General features: G+C 34.5%; 1 protein-coding gene across 1 annotated transcript in view; it reads right to left on the bottom strand.

The window, feature by feature from the left end:
• The window catches only part of AHRR (aryl-hydrocarbon receptor repressor), a 256,083-nt gene that overhangs the window by 86,977 nt on the left and 150,506 nt on the right, over positions 1-18,600 (bottom strand). Inside the window, exon 4 of the mRNA XM_031946073.1 lies at positions 14,878-14,978. Coding sequence (XP_031801933.1) covers positions 14,878-14,978 — 101 coding nt within the window. The remainder of the gene's footprint in view (positions 1-14,877; positions 14,979-18,600) is intronic.

The following is an 18,600-nucleotide window of genomic DNA, read 5'->3' as shown; positions in this document are numbered from 1 at the left end:
AGTCTAGGGCAGTGAGTGCTTTCATGTCTCCTAGCTTTGTCTAACTTCTTCCTTTCTCAGATGGTTTAGGGCTTCCTGTACTTTGCCATGCCCTATAGGAGCAATGACCACATTGTCTGATGTTACCATTTCATTTTCACCCAGTACAGAGGGAATCTGATAAGCATCTAGACTGGACTCAGAAAATCCAGTCTGGGTCTGTCTGGGTCTTTCCAAAGGAATCTTCTTGTCTCTGAATTTGCTTTGAAGGCAATACTGCAGTACCTCTAGGGCGCTAAGTCCAAAATAGACCTTCAAGGTCTATCCTAGATCTTCAAATTATAAAAGTTATGATTATATTAAAAATTAGACACCAAATGCATACAAAGTTAACATAAGATGACAAATTCATTATGCAGTTAATTACTGAACATTTAAAGTACAGAGGTACCAAAGTGAGAAAGGCAGTAACCATGAAGGAGTTAAAAGAATCAAAGGAATATTTCCCCTCCTAAGAAGTGTCACTTTAGATGCATCATCTTCATTATGGTTACCAACACATTGATAGTCACATGGCATAATAACTTGGCTCATCAAGATCCTCTAAAGTCCAAAACATGGCAAAATTTGTTTAGATAAACTTGATAAGGTTTCTTATCAGAACTGGCTCACAGACAAACCTCAAAAGCTGTGATAAACTTCCCACCCACACACACATTCAATCTCCATCAAATCTCTGCTTTTTCCATTAATTTTTAGTTTTATTCTGAGCTTAAGAAAAAAAAATACAACGCACAATTTGCACATACACAATATAGGAAAAGAAGCTGTACACAAAGCTACAAGTCTCTATTACCTGTAGCATACTTTTTTTTAAAGTATATAATAAGATCAACTTGTAGATTTCAAAGATATTTAGCTTTTTATATGTGTTTCCTTCTGTTTAGTTTTTTCCCCTCTTATGTCTTAAAAAAGATTTCTCAATAATCTTTTTTTAAATTTTTGTATTCTAACGCTATTCTTGCCCTACCCACCACCCCCAACCTCTCACTGGGAAAAGAAAAAGAAAACTAACTAATGTTATTGTTACAAATATGTGGAGTTGAACAAAACAAATTCCCAAATTAGCTATGTCCAAAAATCTCCTGCATCCTGAATCCATCACCCCTTGAGAGATAGGGGGTAATAGCATGTTTCATCTTTAGTCCTCTGGAAGTGTGATTGGTCATTATATTCATCAGATTTCTCTAAAAATTGTTCACCTCTATAACATTCCTTATATAAATTGATCATTCTGCATCAGTTCATATAGATCTCTCAGGTTTCTCTGAAATCCATTTTGCAATGTTTTACAGCACAATAATATTCCAGTACATTTATATTCCATAATTTTGTCATATAGTTGGGCATCCCTTATTTCCAGTTCTCTGTTATTACTAAAAGAACTGATATATATATATATGTACACACTTTTCCTTTTTCTTGGATATTTTTAGGTTATACAATTTTTGTATCAAATTTCAGTTTTGTTGTTTTCACCATACGCTTTATATTGAAAACTTGAGTAATATTAGTAATCAAAACAAATTTCATTTTAGAAGATTTGCTATTAAAAGGGAGAGCTAGAAAAAAGAACTTAATGATAAGGAGTGCCCATTTACATAGTAATGACTAAAGAAGTTATGGGATATGAATGTAATGGAATATTACTTCAACAAAAAAAATGACAGTGGAGATATTTTCAGTAAATGTTTGGAAAACTTTTATAAATTGATATGTATTAAAATATGAAAGAACAATTTATATAGAAACAATACTATTGAAAATGTCTTCAAAAGATTTAAGAACGCTATAAAATAAAATGACCACCTGTAGAGAACCTCTTGTCAAAGAAGTGCTGGAATCAAAGTATAGAAAGAGGTTTACATTTTTAGACACAGCCACTGTGAATTTGTTTGCTTTACTTTTATTTGTCAAAAAGACTGTTTTTCTCTTCTTTTTAAAAACATTGTTGGGGGCAGACTTGGGAGGTACCAAGGGCTAACAACAGTGATGCAAAAAAGTAGTTATAAAGCATTTTAAATGTACAGAAAATAATGGAAGGAATTTTAGAAGGAAGAAAAGACAACTGGAAAGCTTTAAAAGTAAGATTTGAAAGAACAGTTGAATTAAATATTTTTTATTTTATTTTATTTTTACTAAGGCAATTGGGGTTAAGTGATTTTCCCAGAGTCACACAGCTAGGAAGTGTTAAATGTTTGAGATTAGATTTCAACTCAGGTCCTCCTGACTTCATTTAACTATTGTCAATTCATTTCAATTATTAATCTTATTCACAACCTCACAATAGAGTGTTCTTATAATTCATCCTGCTAACCTTATATGTATTCCAATCACTATAAAATTTGTATATAGTAACTTGTTTTCACAGTTCTTTATGCTTCCATAATATAGCAGGTCTAACCAACTGCTCATAAGCTAATCAAGGTATACATATTAGTTTACTTTCTCTAATGTGCTTCCTATTCTGGGAATCCACAGAATCCTGGAATGTTTAGAGCTAGAAAAGACTTCAAAGTTCCCCTAATATCCCATCAATTCACAGAAGTAAAAGCTGAATCAAATGACTTGCCTATGGCAAAACAATTATTAGTTTCATTAGCTAGTGGCAGATATTTTTTTTTTTTTAATTTTAAGAGAACCTCTAATCTTAGTTAATGGCAGAATCCAAATTAGAATCTGAGTCTCCTAGTCTAGTCCTTTTTAATAATAATTGACAATTACTAAAACTTGGACAAATATAATTTGACAAAATAATGGACAAATATAAAACTTTGTGGTTTACAAACTGCTTTATAAACATCATTTTTTTTGTTTCATATGACAGCCCGATGCAATTTTTGTTAATTCCATTTTACAAATAAGAAAACTGAAAAAAGTTAAGTCAAGGAAGTGTCAGAAAAGGAATCTATGCTCATGTTTCTCCTTATGTTGAAGTCAGCACTCTGCTATTACTGGCTTCTCTTCCACAGAAGCAAAAACTACAAAAAAACTAAAAGATACATAAGGCATCTCTATACTATGAAAAAAATAATTTAAATCCAATCAGAAGGTGCTATGTGGTACAGTGGAAAGATTGCTCAACTCGGAGTCACAGGTCCTAAATTCAAATCCTTAAATCACTTATCTCCTCTGAGGGTCTTATACTAAGTGACCTTGAAGGTTTCTTTCAATTCTGCCATGAATTTTCTACATATACATACATATATATATATATATATATATATATATATATATATATATATAAGACCTTCCATTAACCAGCTGTATTCCCAACTCTCAGTTGCTCTACTGAAGCTGCCTGAAATATAAATATAATAACACTTCTCTTAGCAACCAACTTAAAACTTTTATAAACTCCTACTGATGCTGACTGCCTAAGCAAAAGTCAGACCTGACATCTAAAAGAGACTGTAACCATTCCAAAATAAAATATTTTTTGCTATTTATTTACTTATTTCTTTATTTTATTAAAGCTTTTTATTTTCAAAACATATGCATAGTTTTCAGCATCACCCTAGCAAAACCTTGTGTTCCAAATTTTTCCCTCCTTTGCCCTAGATGGCAAGTAATTCAATCTATGTTAAACATGTGCAATTCTTCTATACATATTTCCCCAATTATCATGCTGCACAAGAAAAATCAGATCAAAAAGGGAAAAAAATGAGAAACAAAATAAAATGCCAGCAGACAACAAAAAAGTGAAAATACTATGTTGTGATCTATATTCAGTCCCCATACTCCTCTTTCTAGATACAGAGGGTTCTCTCTGTCTATTGGAATTGCCCTGAATCATCTCACTGTTGAAAAGAGCGAAGTCCATCAAAGTTGATCATTGCATAATTTTGTTGTTGCCATGTACAATGTTCTCCTGGTTCTACTCACTTCACTTAGCATCAGTTCATGTAAGTCTCTCCAGACCTCTCTGAAATCATCCCTGACTTGAACTTATGTTCTATTGGGAACATGCAATATATTCATAGGCATATAATCACAAGGTAATTTGAAGAGAGAGGTACCACTACTAATTGGGAGTCTCAGAGAAAGCTTCACTCCCTAAAAAGCATCTCAAAAAATAAAACTTCTGAAAGTTGGAGATAAGGAGGAAATGCATTCCAAGGCATGGAAGTTAGCTAGTGCAAATGCATAAAGGAATGTAAAATTTTTAAATTTAGGGTAGTCTAATTTGATTGCACTATAAAGCAAAATAACAACAGGGTGTGCTGATATTTAATACTCAGCTCTTTGGGGGGAGGTGATAATGTACATAGGATATACTTCTAAGTTTAATTTTCATTACTAATATTTCACTTCTATCTAGACAATCAACAAAGCAATAAATCAAATCCTGATCTATAGTTTAACCAATTTTTGAAGTGTAAATGCTCACACTGAAAATTTAACAACCATCTCCCCCAAGGTAGTAGGAATTAACTCAAACACACCCCTGGATCAAGACTGTGGCAGTCCATAGGCAGTGAGGAGGCACAATGGATAGAGCATCCATCTTGGAGTTAGGAGAACCTGAGTTCAAAACCAAAATTAGAAACTTGCAAGTCACTTAACCCCAAATGCCTCACAAAAAGGAAAAAAAAATTAAAAAGATTATGGAGGTTCTTGAAAGCCTGCATAAGCAGGTTTTATTTTATGCTTGAGGCAAAAGGGATGTATTAAAGGTTTTTGATCTGGAGAAACCACACTTTCCAAAAATGTTTGTATCTGTATGTTGAACAACCTTGCAAAGGAAAGAGATTGGAAATAGGGAAACCAGTGAGGACAATATTGCAATGATCCAGATGAAAATCAATGAGATCCTAAATTAGGGCAGTAGCTGTGTGCATGGACAGAGAGAATTGGATATGAAAAATATTGCGGTAATACATGGTGATCAATTACAGGAAAATTAAAAATCAGGATGATTCTAATACCTGGGATGACAGTGATCATGACCTCAAAAAAAATGTAGAAATCTGTGGCAAATCAGAGGGATCAGGTATTCAGGATGAGATGTTCATAGAATATGGAGACAGAAATCTCCCAGTTCAAAGTTCAGGATTGAAATTCATACAAGAATCTAAGCCTGGATACATAGTTTTAGAAATCATCCATGGATAGAAAATGCCATCTACATCCAAAGAGAGAACTTTGGCGACTGAATGTTCATCAAAGCATAGTATTTTCACCTTTTTTTCTTTTTTTGCTTTTCCTTTCTTTCGGTTTTTTCCCCCTTTGGTCTGATTTTTCTAGCACAACATGACAGATATGGAGATATGTTTAAAAGGACTATATATGTATAATATATATCAGATTGCTTGCAGTCTCAGGGAGTGGGAAGATAAGGAAAGAAGGGGAAAATTGGAATACAAAATCTTACAAAAATGAATGTTGAAAACTATCTTTACATATATTTGGAAAAATAAAATACTATTTTTAAAGGAAATGCTCTATGGGGAAATATTAATTAAAACAATGGGAGAGAAGGGATAAGTAAGAAAAAAGATTCTACAGCAAAAAAAAAAAAAAAGTAGAAGGTCTTGAATATACTCATATATAGGAGGTAGTGGATGATTGATGTGCTCACAAAGAATACTATGAAATGGCCAGACCAAAGAAGGAGAACCAGGAGGATTGTGAGAGCCAATGGAGAAGTATTCAGGAGGAATGGGTGACTGACAGTGCCAAAAGATGGATGCTTTGGACATGTCAAGTCAGATGAGGACAATGAAAGAATCAATGGATTTAACACTTTTTCTTTTACTTTTCTTTCTTATTATACCCTACTTCTTCTAACTTTTCTATTCAACTATTTTTTTAAAATCCATTTATGGTCCACTTTTCCCATCTTTTCCTTTTGAGGTTTCTTAAAGAAATCAGTAAAGTTGATTTCTAGTTCTAACTCTACCACTATCTTGCTATATGATGTGGGCTAATTCTTTAATCTAGATTTCAATTTACTCATCTGAAGAGAAATGAGACGGGATGAGTGTACAGCTAAAGTCCCTTCCAAGTCTGTAAGTCTATCATTCTTCATAAAGTCCTACCTTGTCCTAGTTCATCTCTTAGGAATTAAAAAATAAGATCTGAATTCCTTCCATCTCTCTCTTCCCCGTTTATTCTACTTTGTTTTGAGTTGTTTTTTGTTTTTTTTTTTAACTTCAAAAAAGTCTCTAACCCCAAAGTTTGAGAATCACTGTACTGGAAAATGCTATTAAAGATAACCACAACCCTCACTAGATAACCCTATAATGATTCAAATCAAAGTAAACTTCCTGAAACTTAAACTCAGGAAATCCTGTGGCCCAGATAATATGTCAAATGAGATGCTAAAATGTAGCCATGATCACATTTAGAAAGCTCTTCAGTAACTGTTTAATCTAATCCTCCGATCTAGGCATTTGTTTCTCTAAGATACAGTCAGAAGAATTAATTATTCCAAGATGTTAGAACATAAAACAACATAAAGAATAGTAATGACTATACAGCAGCAGTTGGCAGAAAGTAGTCTGCAGTGTCCTGAATGAAATTATCAGATAACACCTGGTCAAGCAGTCTTAGCCACCAGAGGCAAATCTGATTGCTCCTGGGGGTCTCTGAATGCAGCAGATGCTTCCAGATTTTTTCTGCTCTCAAAGTGGAAATGAAAAATTAATATTCAGTGGAAATATTAGGAAAATTTGGGGCTGGTTCAGTGGAGGTGGCTGGGCTATCAGATGGTCAGCCAAAAAGTGCATCTCTGAGGCTGGATGTTGGGAAGAGGGCCCCAAAGTTAGGGAGCCAAGGTCAGAGCCGGCTAGAGTAAAAGCAGGACATGAATTTGCAGGTCAAAAAACGGGGGCCTCCTGTCTATGATTCTCCCAGAAAACTATCATTCTACAAAGGGACCACAACAACCTGTTTTTTATCCATCACTTAAAATTCTCATAGTACTCCATAAGATTCAGCAGAAACAACACAAATACCTGTTACCTCCTTTTCACAGCTGGTGTTTCTTAATCCCTGTTTTTTCTATTTCCATTTACCACAAACAGCTGCCAGCCACTTCCTTGTCTGGCTTTTGGGGACATCGGTATGTTCTCTTAGTAAAATGGAATTTTTTAGGCAGCATTAACCTCGGAGATAGAAATTCAAAACTGGAAAGAATGGCAAATTTGCTTGAGAAGATCACAAAAAAGTCTTAGGCAACCTTTGCTGATGGAAGACAACCAAGAGCTGTCACCTTGAGGTTTCTGTTGCTTCTTTATATTTACAAAGTTATACAAAAGTAATTTTTAAAAAACACAATTTAAATATCATGCACTCAACCCAAAATTTAGATTGTTCTCAATTTTCAGCGTAAAATTTTTTTTTAAACTAGCACTGATATATGATATATTCAGATTTAAAAGAAGAGATGAAATTATGCTTGAATTGCCTTTCTAAAAATCCATTGGGAAATAAAGCATAGAAATGTCTCCTATGTTCTGTTATTTCCTTGTACAGAAAGCACATCAGTAATCCACAAGGAAAATTTCTGTTACGGCATTTTCTGCATTAAATTGAAAACAAACCTGTACATGTTATGCATATATCAATCCCACAGCAAATGATAACCTGCCTGACAAAAATGAATCTTTATTCTAGCACCTGGCAGTGTTTCTGAGTATCCCACAGGAATGTTGCATACACATAAAAACCACAATGCTGAAATTCTATACAGCAAATCACTCAAGAAAAATTATGCATTTTATTCATAACATTTATAGACTCCCTAGATTGACTTTAAACCTCTTAATTTAGTAAACTGCCTTTACCTTACTTCACTATATATATGTCCCTGGATAAGTTCCTTTATCTCTGCACCTCAGTTTCCTTATCTGTCAAATTCAACCACTTAATTTCCATGATTCCTTCTAACTTAATAGTCTATGGTTTTGCCTACCAAAATTATCTCCCCCTACTTCTATTCTTTTCAGTCAAGGTCAGTCTCTACACTACACCTACTGTCACTCATTCTTCTTACCTATTTTGGTCATGTTGTTCTTCTAGCCTGGAATATTGTCTCTTCCCCCACTCTACCCTCACTCTTTATTCTTCACAGCCCATCTCAAGGCTCTGTTGACAACTCTAATGCTTTCTCTAAAATGCTCCCTTTTTTGTTACTTATCTAGCAATTGTTATAAATCTTGCAATAACATAGCTTAAAATACAATGAAACATCAGCTACCTGGAACCCTTTGTGAAAGAGTCCCTCTAAACAGCTGAATTTTCCAGAGATGTGTATTTCTCCAGTCACCAAAACAGATTTTATTTGAATAATTTTCATATTAAGATTATATGATTCACCATCTTCTTAAGAGTATGGTGAACATATTTTTCTTAATGATTCAAGATCATCATTCTGAACATCAATTATTATACTAGGTTATAATACAGTGATAGTCTTATCCATAATAATGAGGGGTCTACAACTGATAAGACTATAAACAGCTGTGCTTTTGTTTGTTTTTGTGTCAGTTATTTGTAGTTTTTCTGTGTTTTCCCTATCAGACTGACATTTCCTGCTATCACTTTATACTTCCATTAGTGCATTTATCATAACCCTTCTCATTTTCCACTTCTAATTATATTTGCACTTAAAAATCAGAAATCCAAACTTGTTCTAACTGATGTGTAAATAAGAATAAAAAAGGTACTGAATGAATAATGGGGACTCTCTTATCAGTAAATTATTTAATATATTGTAAGTGGCAGTTAAGCTAATGGCTAATAATTCTGTACTGTTAAAGTACATAGTAAGTTCAAATCCTTTCTCTGCCATTCACTATATAGGTGCCATTAGACCTCATTTTCCCCATCTGTTTATGAGAAAGTGACATATGACTTCTAATTCACTTCTAAAATTTGTGATCTGGCTTAACTCTTTATTATGTTTATTATACATTGCCTAGTAAACAAATTTTATGGGGGTGGGGAGGTCACAGAGAGGGGGGAAGGGAGGAAGGGAAAGGGAAGTATCTTATCTTTCTAATTCAACTTCTTCCACGGGAGAAATTGCATCTTATGTTCCCTTTTATACCACTCATTATGTACCTAGCACAATCCTCAAAACAAAACTGGAACCCCATTCATCATACTGTTTTGATAACTTTTATAAAATATATGAAACACTTAAAGCTGATTTAAACTAAAAAAATCAATACACCTAAAACTTATCATGTAAAATACTTTAAAAACACATTTTAAAGAAGAGTTATCTACCTCCTAGAAACTTTTCTATTTCTGCTGAGGACCCTGCCAACTTTACAATCCCCTAGATTTGGAACCTCAAAATCAGTCCTAATTCTTCCTTCTCCCTCACTTCCCATATCCAACCAGCTGCCAAGTCCTGAACAGTCTACTTCCATAATACCTGACATATTCATTTCCTTATCTCCATTTACATATTCACTCTCTTATGTCAGGCCCTTATCATCTTCCTACTGGAATACTTAAGCAGAATTCTAATTGTTCTTTCTGTTTCCAGTTACTCTCCCTCATTGATCCATCTTCCATATAGCTGAGAAAATAAAAGATCTAAAGTACAGATCTAATCATGCCATTCTCTTGCTACAAAAATCTTCAGAGAATTTCTATTTTCTTTAGGATGAAAGGCAAACAGCTGCCAGTCACTTCCTTGTCTGGCTTTAGGGACATCGGCGTGCTCTTTTAGTAAAATGGAATTTTTTAGGCAGCATTAACCTCGGCGACTTGTTCCAGCTGATGTGTAAATAAAAGTAAAAAAGGTACTGAATGAACAATGGGGACTTGATGTTTAAAGCTCTTCAAAAATTGATTCTTCTCTATCCTTTTCCTCCTCTTCAAATAATATACACTTACAAACTATTTACTCAGTCTGACATTCTAGTTATCAGTTCTGAGTCTTTCCATAGATACATTCCTGGAATATACTTTGTACTCCTCATCTCAACCTTCTCTCTCTTACTGGCTCTGTACAGGTACCATCAGCAATTAGAAGTCCTGGTCCTCCTATTCTCTCCCATCTCAAATGCTTGTGAGTATTTACAGCAATACATAAAATCTTTAATGATTAGAAGTGCTTTATTCATCTTTTTTTGTTTGTTTGTTTCCCCAAAGGAGACATTTAACAAACATCTATTGAGTTGAATTGGAAGGAATGAAATGAAAAAATTGCTGGTGACAGCTCAAAAATACAGAATAGAATACAGTTTGACTAGAGCCTTCCTAAACTAGCCTGTGGTAGCTTGAGTTTGGTGCAGCAAGTCACTAAAACTTTTTTTGTCTCAGTTTCCTTATCAGTGAAATGGAGATAATAAAAGCACCTACGTAACAGGCTTGTTGTGAGGAACATATTAGATAATATATGAAAAAGTGCTTAACAAAACTTAAAAAAAAAACAATGTAAGTATTAGTCATTGTTGTTATAAAATTTGTACTTTGGGAAGCCATCCATGCCTGAGTGACTATTTCATCATTCCTCTAATGTAAATTTTAAAAATCATCCTTATGTACTATGAAAATGTACACAGTGCCAGAAACAGATGACTAATGATGGAATATGTGAGAGTCCACTTAAACCACTCTTTTAAAAAAAAATAACTTCATACTGTTTTTTTATCTTTAGACCACAGTTGTTTCTTACCCTAACTCCCTGTAGACAGAATTCTCCCTTATGACCAAGAAAAACAAATAAGCAAAAACATCAACTACAGAGGTTGTGTATAGCAAAGTATACGATTCAATATTATATCCTAATTTCCCCCTAACTCTTAGCTAGAAAGGAAAAGATATCTTTTATTACCTTTTCTCTGGGACCTTTACTGGCCAAATCACTACTTTCAGGCAACTGAAAGCAATTTGAACAAAGATGTGAACTCTCTCACAGGGAGCCACCATAACTACTAAAACTTGAAGAGACTTCAGGCTTTAGGTGTTTCTAACAGTTGGCAGTTCAAGCACAAAAAATGTGGAATGATCTTACTGAAATTTAATAAGCCCTGAAAAAAGAAAGAAATTCTTCAGATTTCTAATTTTAACCAAAATACAGGAAGAGGGAAAAAAGAGTGGAGTCTGTGCCTTGCCAGAGCTCTTGATCCATTCCTGAATGTTTGAAAGCCTGAGTTCATAGTCAATGAGATAAATGTATTAAGGATGATTCAAAAATCTGAAAAGGGATTATGGAGAGCCCAGATTGAATAATAAAGGAGCCAGATAGAATTTATAAGGCACATGAAGTCATTCACACCAAGGCAAGCAATTTGAAGCTCAAAGAGTTCTGGAGCAAATGATACTGTGGAGAAAGATTAAAGTCTCTGGATGACTTTGCTAAAAGTAATATGAAGTTAAGCATAAAATCTACACAGCCACACCCAGTGGGATTTAAATTCTGCCCTCTTCACCTGAGGAGAGTTAAAGATAAGCGATGAGGACATTTGGTAGGAAGGAATTGAGAATAGACTGTGGATTTGTCAGTCTGAGCTCATTCTGAAGGCATGAGATTATCTGAAAGCCCTACCTCCTCCTGAAAAGGACCACACTTTTACACCTCACTTATCTGTAGGGACAATAGGGATCCTATGGTTGTAAGTTCAAATAGGAGTAAAATCTTTATTAATTTGGGTATAATGAAGTATACATAATTTTTTGTTTTCAAATGATCTTGGATTTCTACAGTGTAGGGCAAGGCATTTTCTCTATTAAGAGCATTGAAAATAGTGTCAAATTCAAAGGCAAACAGGGGCCATCAACTCATATTGAAGGATCCCTGTGGGAAAACCACATATTAATATTATATTATATTATGTTTTTTATGTATTTTGCTTAATATTCCCCAATGTTTCCCATTTTATTCAGCTTCAGGCCATATTTTCAATTATTAGATGTAATGTGGTCAGTCCACCCTCCTTTGTGATTTAACATTTCTGGACTAAGATCCTGAAAAGGAGAGTGACTTGCCCAATAAGTGTTAAGAGTGGACTTTGAACCCAAGTCTTCAATCATTATGCTCGACTGCCTCTTGGGGAAATGGGCTCTTGGAGGGCAGGCTGGAAAAAGGCAAACATTTGATTCCTAGTGAACATGGCTTTTCTCCAGTGAGGAGAGGCAATGGGGAATGGGCTTACATGGTAGCGGCTTAGATCTAAAATAGGGGTCAGAGGTAACTCTGACAAGGAGCCAAGGGATCTTGTGAAATTTTCTTCTCTTGAGGTTTGAAAGAGAAAACTGTCTCTCTGAGCTTATGCTCATCCTGCTCTGCCTGGAAATCCTAAAATACTGTGCTTATTAACCGGAATTCCCCTTCGGACATTAATATGCCTTTTCCTTCACCATTTGTTGTTCAGTCATTTAAGTTGATTTCGACTATATATCAGAGATGATAATAATAATAATAATATAATAGCATATATGTAGCTATAGACATACACACATCATTTTTTCATATAGTTTCATGCAATTCTCACATGGTAGTTAGTATAAATAATATTTGCCCCATTTTATAGATGAAAGAAACAAGGATAAGAATATTTAAACATTTTGACCAAGATCACAAAGCTAGAAAGTCTGGAGGCCAGACTAAAACCCAAGACCTCTGACTCCACATTTGTCTCTTTTTACTATACTCCAGTTAAGACCCTATTTTCTTCTGAGAGTTATTTAGAAGTATCCTGGGTCAGAAGAAATTAGTCTTTAAGTTTTCACTCCATTAAACAAAACCACTAATGTTAAACTTTATTCTAATTAAATTACTGCTGAGACTTTAAGGAGTCATAAAGACAAAAACAAAATAAATTACTAAATAACTGCAAAGGTTTTCCCTGGACCTCTTCCAGCACTACAGTGATCCTAATTCATGTGCTTTTATTGTACAAACAATAACTTGGGCAAAGTTAGAAAACATTACTATGGATTATACCCTCTAATTCTTTTTCATGATAGGAAATGTGAACAACTGGATTACAGACCAGAAGGGAACTGATCCAATCTTGATAAGTACATAAAACTTCACTGATTCAGATTCACTGGGGAAGGTTCAAGACTAATCTCAATTAGTAAAGTTCTGAAACAAAGAGATAGAATATTATTTTCAAGATGAGTTTCTGACCTCAGGCCTGGCAAAGGACTTGTCCACAGCTCCATCACTCCCAGACATAGGATATGAATTGAATTCTTCCTAATTTCATGTCCAGCATTCTGCCATGCTGCTGCTTGTCCTAAGTACCACTGTGAGGAGCTTTATATTTATTCCATCAATTTTGCCACAGATCAATTTCATTTCAGAACTCCTTTTCTGAAAATTAGCTTCCAGAAAAAAAAAATTAGCTTCCATTACTTTATAGCATAGCTTCCTGAATTCAAATCTGGTCTCAAATACTTAGTAGCTGCGTGACAGTTAACTTTGTTTGCCTCAGTTTCCTCACTTGTAAAATAAGCTAGAGAAGGAAATGACAAACCAGTCTACTATTTCTGCCAAGAAAACCCCAAATGGGGTCACAAAGAGCTGGGCATGAGTTAAAAAAAAAAAAAAAACTCTAAACAAAATAAAATTGACACATTTTCTGAATGAATGAAGTTAAATGAATGAAATTTTTATGAATGACCACTAAATTAGTGCAGTCTGAGCGAAAAGTTATATTGGCTGCCAAATATCACTGTGTTGCAGCTCAACAAACATTTCTTAAACACTTTCTTATGTGTCAGGACTGTGCTGGGTGCTGAAGATTCAAAAACAAAACAATTCCCAGTCCTCAAAGAACTTATATTTTCAGGAAGGGTGGAAATGGGGGGAGAGAGGAGGTAGTATTTAACATATGTATAAACATTTCTAAGGAAGAAATCAGGAAAAGTTTGGGGAAAGAAGTGATAATACTAGGGCCCTGAAGAAAGCTGAAGTTGAAGAGGGAGTATTTGTTAATTGTTGTGGTGAAACATGGTGGAAGGAGATGAAATATCAAGCTCTGAAAACAATTCAGTAGTCTAGCTGGGCTAGAATGTGGAGACCATGAAGGGAGTGATATGAAATAAGGTGGAAAAGGTAGATAAGTAGGAGTTATGATGTGGAGGGCCCTGGATTTCAGGCAAGGAATTTGTATTTCACTAGTAGAATAAACTTTCATTCAAAGTTTATTAAGTGGCTATTATCTGTTAGGCACTGTGCTAAGTGCTAGAAATACAAAAAGAGGCAAAAGATAGTCCTTGTCTTCTAGTGGGAGAAACAACAAAGAAAAAATACATACAAACAAGATATATACAAACACAAACACAAACACATATACATATATATGTATGTATATATCATGTTACATATATTTTGTGATATATGTATATTTATATTACTATATGATATATTTATAATGTTTTGTGATATATAACTATATGATATGTATGTGTATTTTATGATATGTAATAGATGTATTTATATTACTATATGATGTATTATAGAATCTATATTGTAATATATATGGATTATACATGATATAATAGGAAGTAACTAAAAACGAGAATATATTTAGAGGAATTAACAAAGGCTTCCTGTAGAAGATAGTATTTTAGCTGAGTCTTTAAAAAAGCCAGGGAAGTCAGGAGGAGAAAATGCATTCCAGACATGAGAAATAAACATCATCAACAACAACAAAATGCTCAGAGTCTAGAGATGGACTGTGTTGTTCATGGAACAACCAGGAGGCGAGTGTTACTAGATCCAAGAGTATATGGCAAGGAGTAAGGTATAAGAAGACTGGAAGGGTAGGGAGGGACTAGGTTATATAGAGCTCTGAATGCCACACACAGCATCTTGTATTTGATTCTGGAGGGCAAAGTAAAAGGGAAATTGCATGTACTCACTTCTAGCAAGAGTCCTCCTTCTGGCATGGCAATTCCAGTGGGGAGGTGATCTTCTTTCACTGGGTGGTCACCATGGGTCCTAAAGTGTTGCTCCTGAATAGCTGTTAGAGAAGAGAAGTAGCAACATGTCAATGATCTCAATCAACTCATCTCCCCTGTTTTGGGCCCAAGAAAGTGAACCACATTTATAGGGTTTTATTTATTTATTTATTTATTTTATTTATAGGGTTGTAAACATCATTTTTATTGAATGATATTTTCCCACTGTTATCCTCTTCATCAAAAAATAAAGCAAACAAATGAATAGGTACAGGAAAACTCAAGGAAAAAAACATCATGTTACCAAATCCTTGCAGTTTATATAATTCAACCCAGTTAGGGTTGGCTCACAGTCAGCAACCAAAGAAAGACAGAACGACCCAATACTTAACTAAGTTTGATTCAGTTTGTCTTAGAAAACGTTAGTCAGTCCAGTGCACTATATTTTAATGTTGTTTCTTAAAGCTGCAATTTTTATTTCCATAGTTCTTATTACATATCACTACCCAAACTATGCCATCCTAGGCTGAAGAAAATTTTAAAGTTTTAGTACATTAAAGCATATAAAAACACAAAAAATTCCTTTTCATTCTCAACATCAATGGAAAATTGGAACTAAATCACCCAATACAGTTACAACTCAAACACAATTTTTTTGTGTGGTGATGAACCGTGTATAAAAAGGTGAGACTCCCATTCCAATTTATCAGGGTATCAGTCAATCAGTTAGTCTAGCATTTACAAATCACTCACTATTTGATAGTGATAAAGGTAAAAAGAAAGGCAAAATCCACCTCTGTGCTCAGAGAGTTTATATTTTAGTGAGAAAATTAACACACAAATATGCAAATAGCCCTGTTCATGCATTTTATCCATATGATATAGAAATGGAAGATAATTTTCAGAGGTAAGGGGACTTGGAAACATCACCTGCAAAAGGTAGGATGTGGTGAAAAAAATCAAGAAAGCCAGGAGGTAGATGAGGGAAGGGAGAGTCTTCAGGAACTGGAAAAAGCCAGGAAAAAGGCAAAGATGGAAGATGTAGTGTTGGATGTGAGATCTACCAAGCAGACCAGTGTAACCAATCATGGAGTGTATGAAAGGAAGTAGAGTAAAACAGTTATAAAGGGAGAGGGGAGCCGGGCTGTGAAGGGCTCTAAACACCAAACAGAGAATCTTACATTTGTTCCCAGAAGTAAAAGGGACACAAACACATTAACAAAAATGCTATTGCAATAGTACAGAGTTAAAGTGATGAGGACTTGTACCAGGGGAACAATTGCATGAGTAAAAAAAAAAGATTGTATGAGATTTATATGTGTTTGTGTATATGTACATATCTATATATATGTATATAGGTGTATGAGTTTATGTATATATGTGTGTATGTATATGTACATGTCTATATTGTGTACACATGCATATATATATATATATACACCCATTCATCTACACTGATATATACATACATATATACAATGTAACATGCATATATACAATGTAAAGGTAGCAACAGTGACTTGACAACTGGTTGGCTATTGGGGGCTAGTGTGACTATGACTTAGAAATCACAAAAGTTATTATCCTGAAGACTGAAAAGCTAATGGTCCCTCCAAAAGAAGAAGGGAGTTGAAAAGAAGGGAAGGTGTGAGGGTAAAAAATAACTAAATAATGATGTCTTTTGGGGAATTTGAGATACCCATGGGGTGCCCAATTTGAGACATCCAAAATATGTGAAGCTGGACTTTAGAAGAGAGAAATGGGCTAGATATATAGCTCATGAAGATGACAACTGAACCCATGGGAACTAATGAGATCATCAAGCCAGAGACATCTGCATCCTGGCTATTTCACAAACAAGACACTGAATTGGGGCATTTCATCTAGCTGTTCCCATGGAAAAGTGTATATAGAGAGAACAAAAATGGTACAAGGAGAGAAAAGAGAGTCCAGAACAAGGTCTTGAGGGAATGAACATGGACTGGAAGTAGAGCCAGCAAAGAAGACCCTCACAGAGCAGTCAATTAGGTAGGAGATCCAGGGGTGCATAGTTTTCATGAAAACCTAGAGAGGAGAGAATAATCAGAAAAAGGTCATTGACAGCATCAAAAGTAAAGAATCAAAGGACAAGTGTCTTAATGTAATAATACTCAATGCAGATCATCTAATGTATGGAGGAAGTATAGTACAGTGGATAGGACACTGGACTTGAAATCAGGAATTAACTTAAATTCTCTGGTCCTCAGTTTCCTTATTGTAAAATGGGGACAATAATAATACCACCCCAGAGAGCTATTATGAGGAACAAATCAGATAAAACATATAATGCCTTCAATATACCTTAAAACTACTATATTTTTCTACGATTATAATAATAATATTTACATTGTGCTTTAAGATTTTGTTGGGCAGTTAGGTGTCACATTAGATAGAACATCAGAACTTGAATCAGGAAGACCTGACTGTATATCACTTCAAATTACTATGTGATCCAGGGCAGGTCATTACCTGACAGTTTATCTCAGTTTCCCCACATCTATAAATATAAGCTGGAGAAGGACATGACAAACCACTCCAGTGTTTTTGCCAAGAAAACCCTAAATGGAGTCACAAAGAGTCAGCATAAATGAAATGACTAAACAACAAGAGAAAATACCAATAAGGACAAGTGCCAAATTGTTAATATCTGGATCTTTTTTTGTCCTAATTCAGGACATGCCATAATGGCATAGATGAAGTCCAAGAGGGACCCTGACAACAACTCAATACAAGTTTATCTTAGGACTCATTAACATGAGTGCTTGCAAGGTGTTCTAAATAAAGGGAGTCTTTATAAATACATAAGTAGGGAGTGGAAAAAATATCCATGAATTTATTTTATAGACAACTGGAATTAAGTGAGTTGCTAGTAAGTATCTGAGGCCAAATTTGAACTATGGGATTCATGATTCCAGGGCCAGTGATCTATCTACTGTACCACTTAGCTGCCCCTCATAACCACGTATTTATGAATTAAAACAATTCTTTTTGTATTTGGTAGTTACTCCCATGAATTCATCAGTTACTGCTGGTTTCTGTCTTTATCTTACTTCCTCTTCCGCTGAAGGGACCCAAGTCTGATCAGACCACCTCAAACACTTTAAAAATGTCTTTTCTCACAACCACCTGAGTTAGATAATTCAAGTAATATTTGTTAGTCTCAGTGGAAATGTGAAAAAACTGAGATTTCAAGGAGTTATACAATTTTTCTGAAGTCCATACATAGCTAGTAAGTTTGCACTATAGGCTCCAAATTCAATGCTCTTTCCACTACACCATGTAGCTCCTCATAATCTCTACAGTTTCTCATAATTTCACAATCTCTATGATCCAGATATATTGGAACTGACCTAGACCAGTTTGCAAAAGCCAGTTGTTAAATTTTCACTGTGAACATTTGCACTGTGTGAACATTTGTAAATGCTAGAAATCAAATCTTGATTTATAATTCTGTTCATTATCTAGATTTTTAGAAAGTCATAGACAAAATCTTAATAACTAAAATTAAACTTTTTTTTAGAAAGCTGGTTGTTAAACATATACTAATATTGTTACTGTTTATAATTAAGAGAAAGGGAAACAGTGAGAAAGTTGTCATAGAAAAGTTAAGACCCTTAGTTCAAATGCTATTAGAGCTGAGAAAAA

The sequence above is a fragment of the Sarcophilus harrisii genome, chromosome 1 (assembly GCF_902635505.1).
Source record: "Sarcophilus harrisii chromosome 1, mSarHar1.11, whole genome shotgun sequence".
NCBI classification, from domain to species: domain Eukaryota; kingdom Metazoa; phylum Chordata; class Mammalia; order Dasyuromorphia; family Dasyuridae; genus Sarcophilus; species Sarcophilus harrisii.
This window is presented reverse-complemented; position numbering and strand designations above follow the sequence as displayed.